Source organism: Osmerus mordax, chromosome 14 (genome assembly GCF_038355195.1).
Source record: "Osmerus mordax isolate fOsmMor3 chromosome 14, fOsmMor3.pri, whole genome shotgun sequence".
In the NCBI taxonomy this organism is placed as follows: Eukaryota; Metazoa; Chordata; class Actinopteri; order Osmeriformes; family Osmeridae; genus Osmerus; species Osmerus mordax.
This window is the reverse complement of record NC_090063.1, coordinates 16,076,047-16,097,380: the sequence shown is the minus strand read 5'-3', so window position 1 is coordinate 16,097,380 and position 21,334 is coordinate 16,076,047. Positions and strand designations below refer to the sequence as shown.

The 21,334-nt window shown below is 40.1% G+C and overlaps 3 protein-coding genes across 6 annotated transcripts; all 3 read left to right on the top strand.

Moving 5' to 3' along the window:
* Positions 1-309: 309 nt before the first annotated feature.
* On the top strand, positions 310-2,543 carry LOC136955912 (4-galactosyl-N-acetylglucosaminide 3-alpha-L-fucosyltransferase 9-like). 2 transcript variants are annotated; one of them, XM_067249668.1, is made up of 2 exons: positions 310-401; positions 1,169-2,543. In XM_067249668.1, exon 2 carries the CDS (start codon positions 1,177-1,179, stop codon positions 2,308-2,310), a length of 1,134 nt encoding a protein of 377 aa, XP_067105769.1. In that variant the 5' UTR covers positions 310-401; positions 1,169-1,176; the 3' UTR covers positions 2,311-2,543. The 2 variants fall into 2 exon arrangements, with proteins under 2 accessions (XP_067105769.1, XP_067105768.1); XM_067249667.1 differs by lacking the exon at positions 310-401 and adding an exon at positions 808-862 and having other exon boundaries at positions 1,169-2,364.
* LOC136955911 (4-galactosyl-N-acetylglucosaminide 3-alpha-L-fucosyltransferase 9-like) lies at positions 724-16,879 on the top strand. 3 transcript variants are annotated; one of them, XM_067249664.1, is made up of 3 exons: positions 724-862; positions 11,913-13,243; positions 16,834-16,879. In XM_067249664.1, the coding sequence occupies exons 1-2, from the start codon at positions 856-858 to the stop codon at positions 13,052-13,054; spliced, it is 1,149 nt and encodes a 382-aa protein (XP_067105765.1). In that variant the 5' UTR covers positions 724-855; the 3' UTR covers positions 13,055-13,243; positions 16,834-16,879. The 3 variants fall into 3 exon arrangements, with proteins under 3 accessions (XP_067105765.1, XP_067105766.1, XP_067105767.1); XM_067249665.1 differs by lacking the exon at positions 724-862 and adding an exon at positions 11,345-11,453; XM_067249666.1 differs by lacking the exon at positions 724-862 and adding an exon at positions 11,362-11,453 and having other exon boundaries at positions 11,562-13,243.
* An 842-nt stretch (positions 16,880-17,721) lies between these two features.
* On the top strand, positions 17,722-20,994 carry LOC136955913 (4-galactosyl-N-acetylglucosaminide 3-alpha-L-fucosyltransferase 9-like). The gene is made up of 2 exons (XM_067249669.1): positions 17,722-17,820; positions 19,191-20,994. Exon 2 carries the CDS (start codon positions 19,199-19,201, stop codon positions 20,267-20,269), a length of 1,071 nt encoding a protein of 356 aa, XP_067105770.1. The 5' UTR covers positions 17,722-17,820; positions 19,191-19,198; the 3' UTR covers positions 20,270-20,994.
* The last annotated feature ends 340 nt before the right edge of the window (positions 20,995-21,334 follow it).

Genomic DNA, 21,334 nt, shown 5'->3' with positions numbered 1-21,334 from the left:
TAAACCGGTTTCTTTGTTTGAACACACTTTTGCCTGTTCTGTCCGGTTGTGACGCACTGCCCTACACCCCGCAGTCTAGCCTCACATGATACCACAATGAATGTATGATCAGTGACTATGCACTTTTGTAAAACTCTCTTTTGGAAGTCGCTTTAGATAAAAGCGTCTGCTAAATGCATGAATGTACATGTACAGGTAAACGTAAGTTTCCTTCGTCAGATGAGAATGATGAATTGGAGGAAGTGGTTTTTGTTCAGATTCCAGGAAATATAATCCAGTAAACCCATTGGTTAGGAAATGGGAGAGGAGGGGAGAGTGAGACACAGGTGTGGTGCTTGTGTTGTTTGTCAAACTCCGTACAAGGAACCAAGCGATCATCCTTACAGCAACAGTTTCCAGTGGTAAGAAACATGTTCGCTTTTATCAATTGACCTGCACACAACATTGTATATTGTTTTTCATCATGTAAATATATTTAAAGGTCCCAAGACATGAAATGTTCACTTTAAGAGGTTATTTGGTCCCCCAGTGGCTAGAAATTTCGATAGGTGTAAACCAAGCCCTGGGTATTCTTCTCCGCCTTTGAGAAAATGAAAGCTGAAACGCTCGGTTTGGAAAATTTGAGCCCCGAGCCTCGCCTCTTTCTTCCTCATAGCATTTAAAGCTACAGACACAGAAACGGCACGTCCTGAGGAATGCTCATTGTGGGACTGCTCGTAGTGGCTGTGATTCTGCACCAAGGCTGAATTTCGGGAAAGAGACTTCAGATACAGTATTAGGGGACCGCTAAGGCCTATATAAAAGCATCCAAAAACAGCATGTCAAGGGATCTTTCAAGAGTATATTTATAATTTTATGGAAGGTTGGTGAAGTAAATGTATCAAAGTATCTCTTTACAACATGTTTTGATTGGTAAATATAATTCACGTTAATCTTTGATGAAGAAAATGTCAGTCTTTACAATGCAATCACTGACTGGTCTCATAAAATAAATATTTAGCCCTGCGGTTGGCCTACTTGACATACAATCCCATTCCATATCTGACAGAAATAAAATTCATTTATAAGGTGACTGTGGATTGAATATCATTTGTTTCAATTCAAAAATTTAAGTATTTGACATAGTAACTGATTTATTCCTATTTCTGTATTTTTATTTTGCATCCAGGACAATCCATGCAACTTTCTGGAAAACAGATTGAAAACACAACAATGTCACACACACCACCAAAAAGAACCTTTTTTGCAATGAGCATAGTTGTTTTCAGTCTTGTGTGTTCAATAGTAGCATTTTTCATTTACTTTGAGCTTGGACATTCTGAATGTGCATCCAGACAGCTTGACTTGCAACAGGACAAAGGTGTCAGGCACCCTGAGGAGGAATTCAAACCTCTCGTGCTTCTGTGGTTCTGGCCCCTTGGAATAACGTTTGACTTTAGGGACTGTAAGAAATACTTTAACATTGATAGTTGTGAGTTGACGGCCGACAGATCCCTGTACAGCAGAGCAGATGGGGTTATTGTGTTTCACAAACATATTAGTTGGGACTTGAAAAACCTTCCCCCATCTCCACGTTCCCCTTTTCAGAAATGGATCTGGTTTCACGTTGAATCACCAACAAATACAAAAAGAATTCCAGGCTTGGAAAATCTGTTCAACCTGACATTGAGCTACAGACGAGATGCTGACATCACTGTGCGAAATGAGTTACTGACTGTAAAATCAGAGTCACAAAAGGATTTTAAGCTGCCTGAGAAAAATAAACTGGTTTGCTGGATCGTGACTAACACTGATCCAAGAACCGGAACAGGTACAAGAGCAAGCTTTTACCAGGAGCTTGTTAAACATATAAAGGTGAATGTTTATGGTGCTGCTTTCACAGGGGTTCGTTTAGGAAATGAGGACTATTACTCGACCATTGCTAGCTGTAAGTTTTATCTGTCATTTGAAAACTCAGTTCACAAGGACTACATCACAGAGAAGGTAAATGGACCTCTGGTAGCAGGCACTGTACCAGTAGTACTAGGCCCACCCAGACAGAACTATGAGGAGTTTATTCCTGCTGATTCATTCATACACGTTAACGACTTTCCTGATGTGAAGGGTCTTGCTGACTTCCTTACCCAGTTAGATAAGAATGATGAGATGTACATGCGTTACTTCCAATGGAGGAGGTACCTCAGTGCAAAACCTCACCTCTTATCTCCACATGATGAGTTCATAAAACCCATTTGTTTAGCCTGTGATTACATACTAAGAGACAAACACTACACTGTTGTTAATGATCTGTACAAGTGGTACTTTCAATGATTTAATAATTACTATTTTACATGTGACAAATTAGTTTGGAATAACATAATTTCACAAAATAACACTGTTTTGTTGTTCCACTACTGCAGTTGTTTTGTTGACATTTTATGAAATGTACATGTATGAAATATCATGAACTGTCATTAAATGTTGAATATAACATTAACATATAACACAATATATAATAATGTATTCAAATGTTTACAAAAGGTATAAATACAAAGTTTTTTTTTAATTAAATTAAAAGCCTAACCTACTTAAATAAAAACAAATAAACAAAAAAGCTGCATGTGATTCAAATGTCATGTTATATTATTAGATGTATGGTTATAAATTATATAAATTATAACCATACACCTAATTTATAATCCACCTTGCATATGGTCAGAGTAGGCTAATTATTGACCTACAGTATGTGACCTGAGGTTTCAAAATGATTAATGGATAAGGGATAAAATAACTCTGTAAATAGGTCACCAAAGTACAGACGTTCTTTGCTTTTTTGTTATATTCCTAGATATCACAATTTAAATCTGTACAATAGATGTACTTGGGCTATGTAGGCTATACAGTTGCTGAGTCAGAGGAGTGTCTGGTTGGCAATGGACACCTTTGATGATTTGCCACCCCGGGTGCCACCCTAAAATATTTACAGTATTTTACAATCGCTATGACAATACTTTTAACAAGTTTCCTAAACTCTTGACACAGTGAGCACAACATACATCTGTGTTGGCTATACAATTAACACATTTCTTGTTGCTTTGACACAAAATGCATAGAATAAACACAAATTTAACTCACTTCTTTTACACACAAGGTCAACCAAGACCAAAACAATTTTTACTGCCCAATTTACCAATGCTTTCACACTGTATGTCAAAACAGATAACATCATGTTCAAAACCTAACTTATTGGCTAAAGTCAAAGTGAACAGCTGTTCATATTGTGAATTGAAACACAAATATATCCCCTGTATTTTATTCCATTGCTACTGAGAAACAGCTGGTTGAAGTTATGCAAATATTGTAAATCACAGCTGATTCCCAACTAGGAAACACTCAGGTGTTGAGGTTCTTTCAATTGCATGACCATATGGTATAGACAGTAATGAGGACCTCTTTGGGCTGATCTTGTGTGGAAAAAGAACAATATAGAGCAACACGAAGAAAGTAAGAATACAGTGATGCTGCACGAGGGAGAGGAAGACAAGTACCAGGACAAGGGAGAGGAGTGGGACAAGGGCAAGGGAGAGGAGTTAGAATGTGTGGTGGCGCTCAGAGCAGGGCCAGATCTAGGATAATACTGTAAATGGCAGCTATATTACATATTTCTTGCAGTAATGTCCTGTTGCAAATGAAGCCTTTACTGCAGCAATTATGTTTCTGTTTTCTTTTTTTCAATACAGTAACCGTACATTCTATAAAGCTACTCTGAGATGGGTCATTCATTTTTTGTTCTGAATTTCTGCAGCAAAAAAACCAAAATGTACATTACATTTAGTCATTTAGCAGACGCTCTTATCCAGAGCGACTTACAGTAAGTACAGGGACATTCCCCCCCGAAGCAAGTTGGGTGAAGTGCCTTGCCCAAGGACACAATGTCATTTTGGCACGGCTGGGAATCGAACTGGCAACCTTAAGATTACTAGCCCGACTCCCTCACCGCTCAGCCATCTGACTCCCAAAATGCATGCATTTACTAAACCCAACAAAACAAAAATGTAGAGAGGCTTCAAAAGAAACTGCATTGCAAACACAGTCTATAATCTATATACTGTGAGACCTGACACATAAAAGAATGCAGTTTCTGTAATTCCATCTGATGTTAGTGTTTTTTTAAAACATTGTGCTATGATTGATTACATGTTCCTGTGGAAAGAGAACGTGTGTTAGTGTTTTTGTAGACATGGTGTAATGTTTAGTGTATTTTTGTGTTATGACAATTAGTGTTTGAGTTTAGTTTACATTGTGTGAATGTTTTGGCCTTTATTTGAGCGCAAAATAGTTTTTTGAGCTTTATGTAAAATAAACATTTTACAAGCCGTTTTTCAATTGGTAAAATCTTGTCAGACAGGAGGTAAGAAAGTAACAGCTAGCTGGCGTCAGTTACTTGTAAAATGCATAGATAATGTTTAACAGTAAAATTTCAATCTAGTTTGCACCTAAATAAGTTAAAACATATTTGAACATTAGCAATAACGTCAGCAAGTTTGAGGTGTATGCATAGGCTAACCATTAAATTAGAAGCACATTTCCAGTATTTTACAATGATTAAACTTACCTGAAAGTGATGCACGGGCACCATCTCGCAGTCTCTTTATTTCTTTTTTCCTTCCCCTGACTCCTGTTATCTTTTTAAGCCCATTTTAGGAAAGTTGACCTAGCCTACTGTCAAAGTTCGTCAGCCCACTGAGGGAAGGGCACCCACAGCGAGCTTGGGAAGTTGAGTGTGTAGCCTATTTGTTTATGTTTTGTTTGGGGGGGGGGGGGGGGGGGCACCATCGTAACTTTTTGTGAGCATTTAAATACATCTATTGTTCTGCCTGTTTTATAATATACGTGTCTAATATTTCTATACTAAAATAATATCGGTATTATAAGTATTATAACTATGATGATTTTTCAGTTGGCTATTTTTTGGTGCCCCCTCAGGAGTTGGTGTCCTACGCACAGCGTGTAGTGAGCGTTATGGGAGCGGCGGCACTGGCTACTAGACTACACAAACACTGTTTTTGACGTGATTTAACATAACATTTTGATCGAACGAGTTGCAATAAATTAAGGAAAGTCAGGACTGCATTCATAACGTGATATAACATTTTAGTTGACATTGTCCAGGGCCCCTTAAATGTCATGTGCCCCTGGGCAAGTGCCCAGTTGCCCTAATGGTTAATCCGGCCCTGCTTGGCGCGTTAAGAGTTTAGGAAATGTATTAGAAGTATTGAAAAAATTGTCATAGCGTTGTAAAAAACTGTAATTCATCTTCAAAGAAGCGTTTATTAAGACATCCTTTATCGCATTTTTCTAATCGAGAACAAGGAGATAATATTTCAATTCACCGAATCACGAGTCATGTCGCGAGCGAGGCTACAGCGGGAAAAGAAAGCAGCGAAAGAAAGCATCACATTGACAAGACAAGAGCAAACAGCCAGATCGGGGAGCTAACAAATACTTCTTCTCCAACGGCTTATTGGCAAGTTACGATGAAGGAGTGAAGTACTGTAGCGACCTGGGCGCTGCGACAGCCCTGCCACAGGACGAGGAGGAAGACCGACCTCTCAACAGTAAGTTCTTGGTCGGCTCAGACTTCGCCTTCCTCGGAGCGAACGACAAACAAGTAGAGTTTTTTTTTGTGATGAAGGATTCAAAATCGTTGTGTCTATTCCAATATGTAATGATGGTATTCAATGACACAAATCTGTGTTCTAGAAAGAGTGGTCTGGAGTCGCAGAGGTCCGATAATATCAGCTTTAATGCAGCAGTTGGAAATCAACAAGTACAGAGCTCTGGGGTTGTCTACGTTTCCCTACCCGCAACAGAGTTTGGGCTGGTTCACGAAGTCCAACTGGCTATCTTTCCCTGCCCCAGCATATTATATACAATGCAATTGAAACACAAGTATAAAAAAGGGTTCAGCTTGTTCTCTCGTGCGTCAGGGAGTTGTTCTTGCCTACGCGTCCCACCTGCTCGGGTGCCATCTCCACCCAGTTTCAAGATTGTTTCTGAAAAGGAAGAGATAGAGACACAAAGAACAGCCTGCTTTCCACACTCAGTGTGATACCCTATATTTAAGCCTGAGCACACTTCTAAGTTTCATAAGACATAACTTTAATAAGCACAATACATAACTTTAAGACATGCATCCTTCATAAAGTCGAACATTGTTCCTGTTGTTATATTCACTCGTGCACAGTGCCCGTGATGCATTCAGTGATTAAAATGCAACACATATTAATAACTGGAATTATAGATAGTGCCGTGCCCTTGATGCAGCTGGTGATTACAGTTCTAGAATTATGCTGTAATGTATTATACATTCTTTAGTGGATGTGGCTGGGCAGCCTCTTACATACCTTAACGCTTTGTAGCCTAGGTGATCAATCGGAGAAACTGACCATTTTAATTTTTCACTATGTGAAGACATCTGCGCCAGTAGAAATTTCTCCTGGTAGGCGACACTTCTAAGCGACGGTTAAAAGTGTCGACCGAGACGTCATTTCTGTCGGCGACCTTTTCAAAAGTGTCTGCGACCTAAGCATAAATTGGGCTTAATGAGCCTGACAGTAGAGGTAATGAGGATTGGGTTGCCATTATCAAATCAGGGGAAATGGGTTGACATCAGCTGCAATCGCAAACTAAGAGTTTGTGAAATATAAAAGAGGAATCAGCATCAGCCCCAGACCTAGGGAGACTCGAAGCATGACCCTGAAAAGGAGGACACTTGAGTCCAAAAAGGAGGACAATCCCCAAAAGTTGTTGATTGGGGGTTGTTGATCGGGGGGGGGGGGACTAATAACATTAGTCCTTTTAGTAGGTCAACATTTGTAATTTGAATACAAATTCAATACTTTCAGGGTCATGCTTCTGGTCACCTTAAGTGCCCGGCAGAACTAGCCCTCTGACAATAAATGACAACGCAACACCAGGCTTAGCTCTCAATCATGTCTCTCTCAGCTCTGTAGGACGGAGGACCATCTTGTGGCTCAACAATGTAAACAGAGAAAGTGACCGTCATGCAGTAATGGTCAGTCTACTCTTATCAACAGCAAACTCACATGAGAACATAACTAGGCCACTATTATGTCTGTACTTTGGTGACATATTTACAGAGTTATTTGATCCCTTATCCATTAATAATTTTGAAACCTCAGGTCACATACTGTAGGTCAATAATTAGCCTACTCTTACCATATACCAGTCTTTCTAAGGCAAGGCAAGGCAAGCTTCACGAGTTCAGTAATCACACCATAGATTGAATAGACAGCTTTTATTGAAGCAGAGCTGGTAGCAGAGCCAAGCCCGATGGTGGAGGAGGCTGGTAGCAGAGCCGGGCCTGGTGTCCGGGCATGGACTCGGGGTGTGGCGGAGAGTCCTAATGGGTCACGGCCGAGCAGCAGCTCAAGCAGATCCCCTGGGAAGCCTGGATAGATGACAGGGAGAAGCAGAGAAGAAAGGGAAGGGTGGGAGGGTGACAACAACATGCTAGCACAGGGACCAGAGGAACGGAAGATACTTTATACAGAACTCTTAATTGACCAAAGGGAGTTTGGTCGCATTCTTCCGTGCTTTACTGGGCTGATGCATATTAGTTTGATTGGAGAAGGAGGAGTCTTGGTGTGCCACCTTCCTCCCGAACTTTAGTTAACCTTTTCAGGCCTAACTCCATTTATTGTGAGGGAGCTGTTCACCGGCCTGTGGGTAGAAACTGCTTGTTAGTTTCTTTGTTCTGGATTTCAGACTCCTTTATTGTCTACCTGAAGGCAGCAGTAAGAAGAGTCTGTGGTGGGGGGGGGGGGTCCTTGATGATATTGTGGGCTCTCCTGGTGAAAAAAACTGATTAGTCATTACATGGTTCAATGGTCATATTAAAGTAATCGAATGTTGGAATCCAGGGTTTCCCACAGCACTTTTCAGTTAAGACAGCCGCCTAAGCAACACCTGCCGCCTTAACTACGTAGTCGTTTTTATTTATTTATAGCGATATCCGCCGTGTTACTCTGTCCTGTTTTCTCCCTTCCATTCCAAAACGCCAGTCTCCCATCTCTGCAGAGCGCATAAGTTTATCGCACAAACTATCCCACCCCCCCGCATTAGTTTATCGCACAAACTAGCCCTGTTTTTTTTTATTTGATGATTCACAAATAAACAGTTGACCTATACCGCCCTGCTCTGATTCCCTTGAGAGGGAGGGTGTGAGCTAAGGTTCTATTTAAGGTGTTAAATAGAAGAGTCACAAAAAACTGAACAAGAGTGTATGAAAGAGAAGAGAGAGATAGGGGGACAATGGGAGAAAGATATAGAGAGGGGAGTTGGTGTAGAACAGTGTTTCTCAAATAGTGGGTCCCAACCCAGATGTCAAAGTGTCAATCAAAACTGCAGTGTCATCCTCAGGATGATCACAGCAAACAAAATCATTGAGCCATCAAGCCTTACATTTATTCATTTAGCAGACGCTTTTATCTAAAGCGACTTCCACGAGAGAGCTTTACAAAAGTGCATAGGTCACTGATCGTAGTCCAGTCATTTTATGAAAAAAGGTAGGACAAATTGCAACAGAACAAACTTAACTGATTTTGTATCCTCAATGTCCTGAGTAAGGGGGAAAAAGCCCCAAAGAATCTTATTAGAGGAGACTAGACAGACTGATCAGGAAGGCCAGCGCTGTCCTAGGACGCCCCTTGGACACAGTGCAGGTGGTGGGAGAGAGGAGGATGGTAGTAAAGCTATCATCAATGATGGACAATGAATCCTACCCTATGCAGGACTCTGTCTCTGCACTGAGCAGCTCCAGGACACTGTCTCTGCACTGAGCAGCTCCAGGACACTGTCTCTGCACTGAGCAGCTCCAGGACACTGTCTCTGCACTGAGCAGCTCCAGGACACTGTCTCTGCACTGAGCAGCTCCAGGGGCCCGTACGTCGCTAACTCAGTTAGCTGGATTTGATTGTTGACGATTTGTCATTATCTTGGATTGTTCGGTTCTTCGAAGCTCATCCTGGACTTGCTGTCATAGCAACAGGTCCGTAAGCTTAAACCTGCTTGGGAGCAGGTTTATTTTATGTAAACACGATTAGATTGAGGCTTTACAAGCAGAGGTGATACAGGAAGTCTGTAACAGACATGTCTTTCCCGTTTTTACTACAGGAACCTGTTGCAGAAGGTGCAAGAATAATTAGCAGAATTTAACATGAAACCGAATTAATTGCTCATTGCGTGATAGATAGGCTCCTTAAGCACAGCGCGATATGCTAGCCTATACTTTTTGAGAGGATAGCCTATAGTTTTTTTGTGAGGGTGTCATTTACATAATACATTTGTTGAAACCACATCATATGACATTAAAGATGATAAATGAAAATATGAAAGTATGAAAATAAAAAAAACATAGGCCTAGCTTACTGTAATAAGCGATAAAACGCGTCACTCCTCTACACTTAATTTGGTCTGCTACTTTTTTCCAGCCCTCTTACTTGGATTTTGCAGACTTTGAGGTTTTCCCTGGCGTTCTGATAAAATCTTCAAATTCGGAGTAACCTTCGAGCAAGCTGTTGCTCTGTTGGCTCTTTTGCGGAAAAAACAGGGCGCTCATTTTGGCCACGGTGAGCAGCCATAGGCTTATGTGAGCAGCCAATAGCAGCCAATAGCAGCCGGATGTAATAAGCGACGTACGGAGAACGGGCCCTTGGAGCTGCTCAGTGCAGAGACAGTGTCCTGGAGCAGCTCAGTGCAGACACAGTGTCCTGGGGCCCGTTCTCCGTACGTCGCTTATTACATCCGAGATCAAATGACACATCCAAGATGACATCATCTTGCTTATCATGATCTGGCTAATTCGGTTCTTCGAACACACTTGTTGTTTATGATTAGTATAGCTGGATTGAGTTATACGTTGGTCTAAAAGGGGGTATGTATCGATAGTAGAAACCTTGATCAGCAACGCTGCTATTGGCTGCTCACATAAGTCTATGGCTGCTCACTGTGGCCAAAATGAGCGCCCTGTTTTTTCCGCAACAGAGCAACAGCTTGCTCGAAGGTTACTCCGAATTTGAAGATTTTATCAGAACGCCAGGGAAAACCTCAAAGTCTGCAAAATCCAAGTAAGAGGGCTGGAAAAAAGTAGCAGACCAAATTAAATGTAGAGGAGTGACGCGTTTTATCGCTTATTACAGTAAGCTAGGCCTATGTTTTTTTTTATTTTCATATTTTCATTTATCATCTTTAATGTCATATGATGTGGTTTCAACAAATGTATTATGTAAATGACACCCTCACAAAAAAACGATAGGCTATCCTCTCAAAAAGTATAGGCTAGCATATCGCACTGTGCTTAAGGAGCCTATCTATCACGCAATGAGCAATTAATTCGGTTTCATGTTAAATTCTGCTAATTATTCTTGCACCTTCTGCAACAGGTTCCTGTAGTAAAAACGGGAAAGACATGTCTGTGACAGACTTCCTGTATCACCTCTGCTTGTAAAGCCTCAATCTAATCGTGTTTACATAAAATAAACCTGCTCCCAAGCAGGTTTAAGCTTACGGACCTGTTGCTATGACAGCAAGTCCAGGATGAGCTTCGAAGAACCGAACAATCCAAGATAATGACAAATCGTCAACAATCAAATCCAGCTAACTGAGTTAGCGACGTACGGAGAACGGGCCCCTGGACACTGTCTCTGCACTGTTTTCGGGGAGAATAATATTAATAATAATAATAATATTACCATAATTATAACAATAGATTTCCTCCAGATGGAGAAATCCTAATTATATTGTTTCTCAGGATCTAGTGGTGCTTTAACCTCTGACTAGTCATTGGGCTCCCTGACGCACCCAACGGTGTCTGATGCATCGGTAGTAATGGGACCACCTAGACAGAATTATTTATTTATACACGTTAATGAACTTGCCTGATGACAGCTCACTAATTTCCTTCGTCAGATGAGAATGATGAAATGGAGGAAGTGGCAGACCTCACATCTGATTCCCTGAGTTTCATCGATGATATACTTCCCAAAAAAAATTCTGCCTTTAGTTACATGCCAAGACACAAACAATAATAGTTTTGTTCAAAACCGGTATTTGGATTGAATATTGCTTTCATCTCTTCAATATGTAATGTTAATGCATTGTGTGTTTCAATTTCTGTAAATTTTCTTTAGTATGTCATTGTCTTTATTGTGACAGTGTTCAAAAGGTTTAACGAGAGGAGTGTTCTTTTTACTCTTTAGAGCTCAAAAAGGGGTGTGGCCTGGCGGTTAAATTTGAGGAGTGTTTGTTCCAGGATATATAATCCAGTAAACTCATTGGTTAGGAAATGGGAGAGGAAGAGGGAGAGTGAGACACAGGTGTGGTGCTTGTGTTGTTTGTCAAACTCCGTACAAGGAACCAAGCGATCATCCTTACAGCAACAGTTTCCAGTGGTAAGTAAGAAAGATGTTTTCTGATCTTTTATCAATTGAGCAGCACACAATATTGTACAGTTTTTAATCATGTAAATATATATAAGTATATTTGTAATTTTCTGGAAGGTTGGTGAAGTAAATGTATCAAAGTATGGAGAGTCAGATGGCTGAGCGGTTAGGGAGTCGGGCTATTAATCAGCAGATTGTTGTTTCGCTTCCCGGCTGTGCCAGATGACGTTGTGTCCTTGGGCAAGGCACTTCACCCTACTTGCCATGGGGAGAATGTCCCTGTACGTCAAGTATGTCAAGAATGTCCCTGTACAATCCCAATTCCATATCTGACAGAAATAAAATTCATTTATAAGGTGACTGTGGATTGAATATCATTCGTTTCATGTTTTGTTTCAAGTCAAAAATGTGACTATTTGACATAGTAACTGATTTATTCCTATTTCTGTATTTTTATTTTGCATCCAGGACAATCCACGCAACTTTCTGGAAAACAGATTGAAAACACAACAATGTCACACACACCACCAAACAGAACCTTTTTTGCAATGAGCATAGTTGTTTTCGGTCTTGTGTGTTCAATAGTAGCATTTTTCATTTACTTTGAGCCTGGACATTCTGAATGTGCATCCAGACAGCTTGACTTGCAACAGGACGAAGGTGTCTGGCACCCTGAGGAGGAAGTCAAACCTCTCGTGCTTCTGTGGTTCTGGCCCGAGGGAATAACGTTTGACTTTAGGGACTGTAAGAAATACTTTAACATTGATAGCTGTGAGTTGACGGCCGACAGATCCCTGTACAGCAGAGCAGATGGGGTTATTGTGTTTCACAAACAGATTAGTTGGGACTTGAAAAACCTTCCCCCATCTCCACGTCCCTCTTTTCAGAAATGGATCTGGTTTCACGTTGAATCACCAACAAATACAAAAAGAATTCCAGGCTTGGAAAATCTGTTCAACCTGACATTGAGCTACAGACGAGATGCTGACATCACTGTGCGAAATGAGTTACTGACTGTAAAATCAGAGTCACAAAAGGATTTTAAGCTGCCTGAGAAAAATAAACTGGTTTGCTGGATCGTGACTAACAATAATCCAAGTACCGGAACAGGTACAAGAGCAAGCTTTTACCAGGAGCTTGTTAAACATATAAAGGTGAATGTTTATGGTGCTGCTTTCACAGGGGTTCGTTTAGGAAATGAGGACTATTACTCGACCATTGCTAGCTGTAAGTTTTATCTGTCATTTGAAAACTCAGTTCACAAGGACTACATCACAGAGAAGGTAAATGGACCTCTGGTAGCAGGCACTGTACCAGTAGTACTAGGCCCACCCAGACAAAACTATGAGGAGTTTATTCCTGCTGATTCATTCATACACGTTAACGACTTTCCTGATGTGAAGGGTCTTGCTGACTTCCTTACCCAGTTAGATAAGAATGATGAGATGTACATGCGTTACTTCCAATGGAGGAGGTACCTCAGTGCAAAACCTCACCTCTTATCTCCACATGATGAGTTCATAAAACCCATTTGTTTAGCCTGTGATTACATGCTAAGAGACAAACACTACACTGTTGTTAATGATCTGTACAAGTGGTACTTTAAATGATTTAATAATTGCTGTTTTACATGTGACAAATTTGTTTGGAATAACATAATTTCACAAAATAACACTGTTTTGTTGTTCCACTACTGCAGTTGTTTTGTTGACATTTTATGAAATATCAAATAACATGAACTGCCATTAAATGTTGAATATAACATGTATTCAAATTTTAACAAAAGGTATAAATACAAAGTTTTTTATGGCATTAAAAACCTAAAAAACCATGGACACACTTAAAACTACTGTGAAATATTTATATTTGTTTATTTATAATTAAAACATTAAAACAAAGTAACAAACATAACACAAATATCCCTCTCATAATTCTCCACCTTGTACTCTTGTGGTAAAGGTGAAGTCTCAAGAACTTTCCTCAAAAGTTCTGATCAAGGTATGTTCTTTGTTCAAATCGCCGCCGAAACGGATAGCAAATGGTCGCTGGAGACGTGTTGTCTAAATCAGGCCCTTTGAAACTTGCAAGCTAGCAGGAGGGCTGATTAGGTAGATTGGGGAGGTCCCCCGCCCAATTCTATGGTTCCTTTGCATCGGCGTTTGGTGGGTAATCAGCATACTGAGGGTGTCACAAGGGCTGATTAGGTTTGTCTGACGTGATTGAATCACTCTTCAGGTGTGGCAAGATGTTGGCTCCGTGTGGTCTTGCGGACCTCACTACAGAAGGTTGCTGGTTCGATTCCCGGCCATGCAAAATGACGTTGTGTCCTTGGGCAAGGCACTTTACCCTACTTGCCTCTGGGGAATGTCCCTGTACTTACTGTAAGTCGCTCTGGATAAGAGCGTCTGCCAAATGACTAAATGTAAATGTAATGTAAATGTAAGGAGTCGAAGAACAGGTTTAGCAAGGCGGTGAGAGAGGCTAAACGGCTGTACTCAGAGACTAAAACACAAATTCTCTGCTAACGACTCTGCTTGTCTGGAGAGGGCTCAGGCAGACCAACTACAAGCCCAGAGCCCCCCACGCCGTTAACGACTCTCGCCTGTCCAACAACCTGAACGAGTTCTACTGCAGATTTGAAAGACAATTGGACTGTCCTGAACTGCACCTCCCCACCCTAGAGCCCCCACCACCACCACCACCACAGTGATGATTCTCTCCATTCAAGAGAGAGAGAGAAGTTAACAAACTTTTTAAGAGGCAGAACCCCCGCAAAGCAGCTGGGCCGGACTCTGTCTCTCCAGCTGTCAAAGGATCCAGAAGAAGCCTTCGTTTGAATGAACCTTGGAGAAATGATTAAAGGAAATGCTTACTAAATAATATATGCATTTGCATAGGGTGTGTTTAGAAATTGCTTGCATATGCAGTTCAGATGTGTTAGGAAACGCCTTGAATAAACGTTTAGACAGGTGGCCTATGTCATACAGAGGTATGACAGCTAGAAACTGTTTGCATAGGATTTACATTTATATTTACATTTAGTCATTTAGCAGACGCTCTTATCCAGAGCGACTTACAGTAAGTACAGGGACATTCCCCTGAGGCAAGCAGGGTGAAGTGCCTTGCCCAAGGACACAACATCATTTTGCAGAGCCCAGTAACCTTCAGATTACTAGCCCGACTCCCTAACCGCTCAGCCACCTGACTCCCAATCATACAGTGCACTGCAGTCAATGGGTGCCTGGGTGCTAAAATATGTTTGTGTATAGTATACCGTGTGTTGTGCTGAAACAGCTATTATGTGTACATTAGAACATGTGTATATTACAGTAAATTGTTATATACCTATATATCTTTTCTACAGTAAAGGTTCAAATTATACCCACCACTGTAAATTGACTCAAATTAGGCTATTTATAGGCCTATTCTAAAGCTATGATTGGTTGGTGTTGAGTAAAGCAATGAGTGTTTGCACATGTGAGGAGTTAGTGTGAGGCACTGATGAATTAGTGTGGCATTTTGATTGGTTGTGTTTTAAAAAGGAAATCAAGATGCTTCCCGTTAGAATTTTGTACCTGTTACCTGGAGAATTGTGTGTTGTGTTTTGCAAAAAGTGTTTTATGAAATTGAAAACAGAGTCAAAGGCCCAAAATGTGCTTATGGTTTTGCAGATTTGAGGTTCGGTTCTGGTGTTTGAGTGTCAGGTTTCAGAAATTGTGTGAAAAGTAAGGAATTTGTGTGTAAGCATTTGAAAAAAACTGTAAGTGACATAATCTTATATTTCTGTGTCTAATGTAGAAAACGGTGTTTAGTGATTTGCAAAACACTGTGTAGTATTTTGCAAATTGTGTGAGGCTAAGAATGTGCTTATAGTTGTGCAGACATGGGCTGCTGTTTTGCTCCTTGAGTGTCAGGTTTCACTAACTGTTTAACGAGTATGACCGGTCCTAGCATGTTTGAGGAGGTGCTTGTGTTGTGTAAGTCAAACTCCGTACAAGGAACCAAGCGTCATCCTTAAAACAACAGTTTCCAGTGGTAAGTAAGATGTTTGCTTTTATCAATTGAGCAGCACAGAATATTGTACTGTTTTTCATCATGTAAATATATTTTTAAAGTATATTTGTAATTTTCTGGAAGGTTGGTGAAGTAAATGTATCAAAGTATCTCTTTACAACATGTTTTGATTGGTAAATATAATTCATGTTAATCTTTGATGACGAAAATGTCAGTCTTTACAATGCAATCACTGACTGGTCTCATAAAATAAATATTTAGCCCTGCGGTTGGCCTACTTGACATACAATCCCATTCCATATCTGACAGAAATAAAATTCATTTATAAAGTGACTGTGGCTTGAATATCATTTGTTTCATGTTTTGTTTCAATTCCAAAAAATTATTATTTGACATAATGACACATTTACTTTGAGCCTGGACATTCTGAATGTGCATCCAGACAGCTTGACTTGCAACAGGACGAAGGTGTCTGGCACCCTGAGGAGGAAGTCAAACCTCTCGTGCTTCTGTGGTTCTGGCCCGAGGGAATAACGTTTGACTTTAGGGACTGTAAGAAATACTTTAACATTGATAGTTGTGAGTTGACGGCCGACAGATCCCTGTACAGCAGAGCAGATGGGGTTATTGTGTTTCACAAACAGATTAGTTGGGACTTGAAAAACCTTCCCCCATCTCCACGTATGGACCTCTGGTAGCAGGCACTGTACCAGTAGTACTAGGCCCACCCAGACAGAACTATGAGGAGTTTATTCCTGCTGATTCATTCATACACGTTAATGACTTTCCTGATGTGAAGGGTCTTGCTGACTTCCTTACCCAGTTAGATAAGAATGATGAGATGTACATGCGTTACTTCCAATGGAGGAGGTACCTCAGTGCAAAACCTCACCTCTTATGAGGAGTTCATCCGACCCATTTGTTTAGCCTGTGATTACATGCTAAGAGACATTTACATTTACTAAATGTTAGACTTACAGTAAGTACAGGGACATTCCCCTGAGGCAAGTAGGGTGAAGTGCCTTGCCCAAGGACACAACATCAGTTGGCATGACCAGGAATCGAACTGGCAACCTTCGGATTACTAGCCCAGTTCCCTCACCGCTCAGCCACCTGACTCCCAGGAGACAAACATTACAGTGTTGGTAATGATCTGTACAAGTGGTACTTTCAATGATTTAATAATTGCTGTTTTACATGTGACAAATTCGTTTGTAATAACATAATTTCACAAAATAACACTGTTTTGTTGTTCCACTACTGCAGTTTTGAAATTGTTTACATTTTATGAAATTGACATTAATGAAATCCCATGAACTGTCATTTAATGTTGAATATATGTATTCAAATGTTTACAAAATGTATAAATACAAAGTTTTTTTTATGGAATTAAAAACTTAACCTACTTACATGTAAATAAAAATTTATCTAAAAATAAGCTGCATGTGATACAATTTCTGTGTCATGTGTGATGATATAAGGTGTATGGTTATTCCTTTAGAATGAGAAAGACTGTTGTGTTCCTAGATATCACAATTCAAGGCCGTAGCCATGGAGTCAACATTGGGGGGGGACGAATTAATTTTTTATGATAATTTCAGACAGCGTGCGTGGTTGCCTGTCGTACATTTACATTTGTATTTATATTTTTATATCACTATATTGGGGGGGGGGGGACATTTTGACCAGATTTGACCAGGGATGTGCCCCCCCCAATATATATTGATTACGGCCTTGTCACAATTTAAATAGATGCAGGCTACTTGGGCTACGTACAGTTGCTGAGTCAGAGGAGTGTCTGGTTGGCAATGGACACCTCTGATGATTGGCCACCCCGGGTGCCACCCTAAAATATGATTCACTATCCTTTGCAGTTTGACACAGATTGACATTTAATTATTCTTGTTCAAAGAACAAGCTTCGTTTTGTATTACAATCCGTATTGACAAACTCTCAATCCGTATTGACAAACTCTTACATAGGTCCGTAATATCGTTTCGTCTGTAAATTATAAAAAGTATAGACTAAATGAAGTTTTATTCAAAAATCTTTATTTTCCCAGTTCACCTCGGAGCTTTTCACTTGAAGCTCAATGGTTACCGGTTTTGAATGTTTTTTATAGGCCTAATTGAAATGTGTAGGCTACAATTATTTGTTCTTCTGGTGCAGCGCTTGAAACGACACGGTACCCTATGTGAAGCGTAATTTGAAATGGCCGTATTTCTTCGATTAAACGGCGCGGCGTTTATTACACGATGATAATTTATGGTCTAAAATTGAAGCCACGTGTGTCTACATTGTGTAGAAGTTAGCGATCTAAGGAAACCTATATTCCCTTTGTGTACAGCATGTAGCCAACGAGGTAGGCCTATGTTTGTGTTTGTATTTTACTTTGGTGAAAGTTATTTACATGCTGCGCATGTCATTGTATGTTCATATTAAGCTAATGTGGTCTTTATTTTCTCCTTATACTGTGGGTTAGTTTTCACGGTGGAGAAGAAGCTTCAAATAAACCTGTAGCAAGAGGGAATTATAGTAGGCTTACACTTGTGATTTAGGCCTACTTGTGTAATAAATACAATGTTTTAATTTAACCAATTAAATAACGTTTGCGTTTATTACACAATGTTCATTTTTGGTGCGGCGTTTATTTGAGTGCGCCGTTTAATCGAAGAAACACGGTAAATGAAGTTAGGTAGGGTAACCTGTTCGTCTTATTTTGTGTAACCAACACAGAGACGTGCCAGAGAAAACGCACATTGATTTCACTGAGGGGACACGCTAATGAAGTGAGGATCGCGGCACATTGCACATGGTTGACAGGAACTACACTCAACTAATTTGAGTACGAACGGTATTTCTATTTTTTTTTACCCCATTTAATTTATTTCTCCTTCCATCTTTAACTTAATCAAAGACCCTGATTTGTTGATTGAAAGAACGTTATGCTTAGAGAAATTACAACACACTGGCAAAAGACTATAGCCTAAAATTGAAAAGTTTAAAAAAGAGTGTAGCCTACTTCCAAAAATGTTATTCTCCAACTAAATCATAACCCATTAAAAGCAGTCAAGACATTAAATTATGGGTCAAATGGGGTTATAATTTAGTCAGAGAATTACAAGGGTAATGTCCATGTTTCCTGTCCATGTCCATGGCGAGGAGAGGAAATGTGTGGGGAGAGGATCACGTGCGAGGCCTCGCCTACATGGTGCTCGCAATAGTCCAGTGATCCACTGGAATGCTCCCAAGGGGTAATTTGGGCAGCAAACATAGTGAAGTTGCATTTGTCAGAAAGGGGTGGGGATGAAGTAAAAATGTTAAAACAGCAAGTGTAACCTGAACAGTGTAAAATGCGTATGAGCGCCGATCTGCGTCACCAGAATATTAGACGCACCTGTTTGTGTTTACTTAATAGGATGGCTATATAAGCTGAGTTGTCTCTGACCTCGTTGTGAAGTCTCTTATTCTTTCTTTTGTTATCCATGGCCGTGTTGCGTTTGCCCTTTGTTCTGTATCTTGTTTATTTCCAAGTAAAGTTCTCGTGCACTTTCATCCCAAAACGCAGACTCCTTGACTGCTGTATCACAAACAAAGCCTATAGATAACTTCTTTGTTTGGATGCTGTATACAGTATACAATACATTTATTAATGCACCCGTCAAATGAGATGGACATGTTATTTTTCATCTTTAATGTCGGGAAACTTAAAACATGTTTATCTTTTTGCAGATCTCAAAATGCTGAATACTGCCACCTCTGGAATTTCAAGCAACATAGTTTATGTGTTATTAATTATTGGAGGGTTCATAACACTGTTTTCCATGTACTATAAGACGTCTCCAATGTTACCTTGTCAGCACCAGCCTTCTTACTCAGTTAAGAAAACAGCTTACTCATTGGCAAATAAACCGATCTTGCTGCTTTGGTTCTGGCCTGAAAATGATAGGTTTGATTTTAAGGACTGCAAAACGTTCTTCAACATTGACGGTTGCAACCTTACAGACAATAGGACCCTGTACAGTGAAGCTGATGCAGTGCTCATCTTTCACAGAGCCATAAACCACAATGCATCAAATCTTCCCCCCTCACTGAGACCCTCATTTCAAAAGTGGATTTGGTTTCATGTGGAATCACCAACAAACACACAGAAAGTTCCAGGTATCGAAAACCTTTTTAATGAGACTTTAAACTACCGGCAGGATGCAGATATCCCTGTTCACTGGAAGTTGTCTAAAAAGACCAGAGATGACTTTGCGCTGCCCAAGAAAGAACGAATGATCTGCTGGATTGTGAGCAACAATGACTCTCACACTGGGACAAAGATGAGGTATAGTTACTACAGGGAGCTTGTGAAACACATTAAGGTGGATGTGTTTGGCAAGGTGTTTGGTAGTTTCTTAAAATATGAAGATTATTTCTCAACCATCGCAAGCTGCAAATTCTACCTTTCCTTTGAGAACTCTGTTGACAAAGACTACATCACAGAGAAGCTGAATGGACCACTAGCAGCAGGAACAGTACCTATTGTATTGGGTCCCTCTCGACAGAACTATGAGAACTTTATACCAGGGGATTCCTTCATCCATGTAAATGACTTTCCTGACGCAAAAGCTTTGGCTGACTTTCTCCTGCAGTTGGACAAGAATGATGAGGCCTATATGCGCTATTTCAATTGGCGTCAGTATTACTCTGCTAGGCCTCACCTGATTAAACAGAACCGAAAAGCCATCTGCTATGCCTGTGACCACGTGGGAAGGCACAGAGAGTACAGGGTTGTTCCCGATCTTTACAAGTGGTATTTCGGTTAAACTGTTACTTTCATCCCTAGCAAGGAAAAACGCTCAAGACGCACTTGTTCCGGGAGTACAACGGTACTTAAGAAGGATTTGCTGGACCTGATGTTAGTTTCCTCTAGGAACTCAATGACTCTTATGGAGGGACTTGTTGCTCTTGTTGGTTAGTTGTAACTGATTTAAATTATTGTACTCGCTGTGAACTATATTATTATTTCTTGCATTTCTACAGGTACACTCTTACACTTTTGAGGTTTATGTTTTTTAATTGTAACTTGTTTAACTACATGCTCTTATGGTTCTTCCCTTTGGCCCTTTTTGTTTTTTTCACAATGTGTGCTTCATGTTTTGGCTACCCGCAATGTTTTGGGGCTATCTCGTTGTTATGATCAGTGACCTATGCACTTTTGTAAAGCTCTCTCTTGGAAGTCGCTATCTCTCTTGGATAAAAGTCGCTATCTCTTTTGGATAAAAGTGTCTGCTAAATGAATAGATGTGAAAAAACTGACAAGCGAAATAAAAACTGCTGTCATAACATTGTAAGGTCACTGTGGGCATACAGTTAGGTCTGGAGTATATTTGGACAGTGACGTAATATTCATAATTTTGGCTCTGTATGCCACAGTAACGGATTTGAAATTAAACAGCCAAGATGCAATTGAAGTGCAGACATTCAGCTTTTATTCAAGGGGCTGAACAAAATTGTATATCATGTGATACGTTTAGGAATTGCAACCATTTTTACCCACAATAAAATTATATTTAAACCTTGGATTGATCTTGTATGTAATATCCTTACAATGAATACAACTGTGGAGGAGAATAGATGACTGGCTATCTTAAAACAGAAAATAACGTGAGTGCTTACATACACTGCTCAAAAAAATTTAAGGAACACTTTGAAAACCCATCAGATCTCTATGTGAAAAAAAATTATGTTGGATATCTATACTGATATTGACAGTTGAATGTCTTAGGAATGAAAGGATGCCTCATCTTTGATAGAAATACAAGTCTTCAGCCTAGAGAGGGCTTAATTTTACAGACACCCCGAAAATCAGTGAAAAGATTATGTGCCAG

Excerpts from the sequence above, each read along its gene's own strand:
- LOC136955913 (XM_067249669.1), top strand. The coding sequence starts at position 19,199 with ATGCTGAATACTGCCACCTCTGGAATTTCAAGCAACATAGTTTATGTG.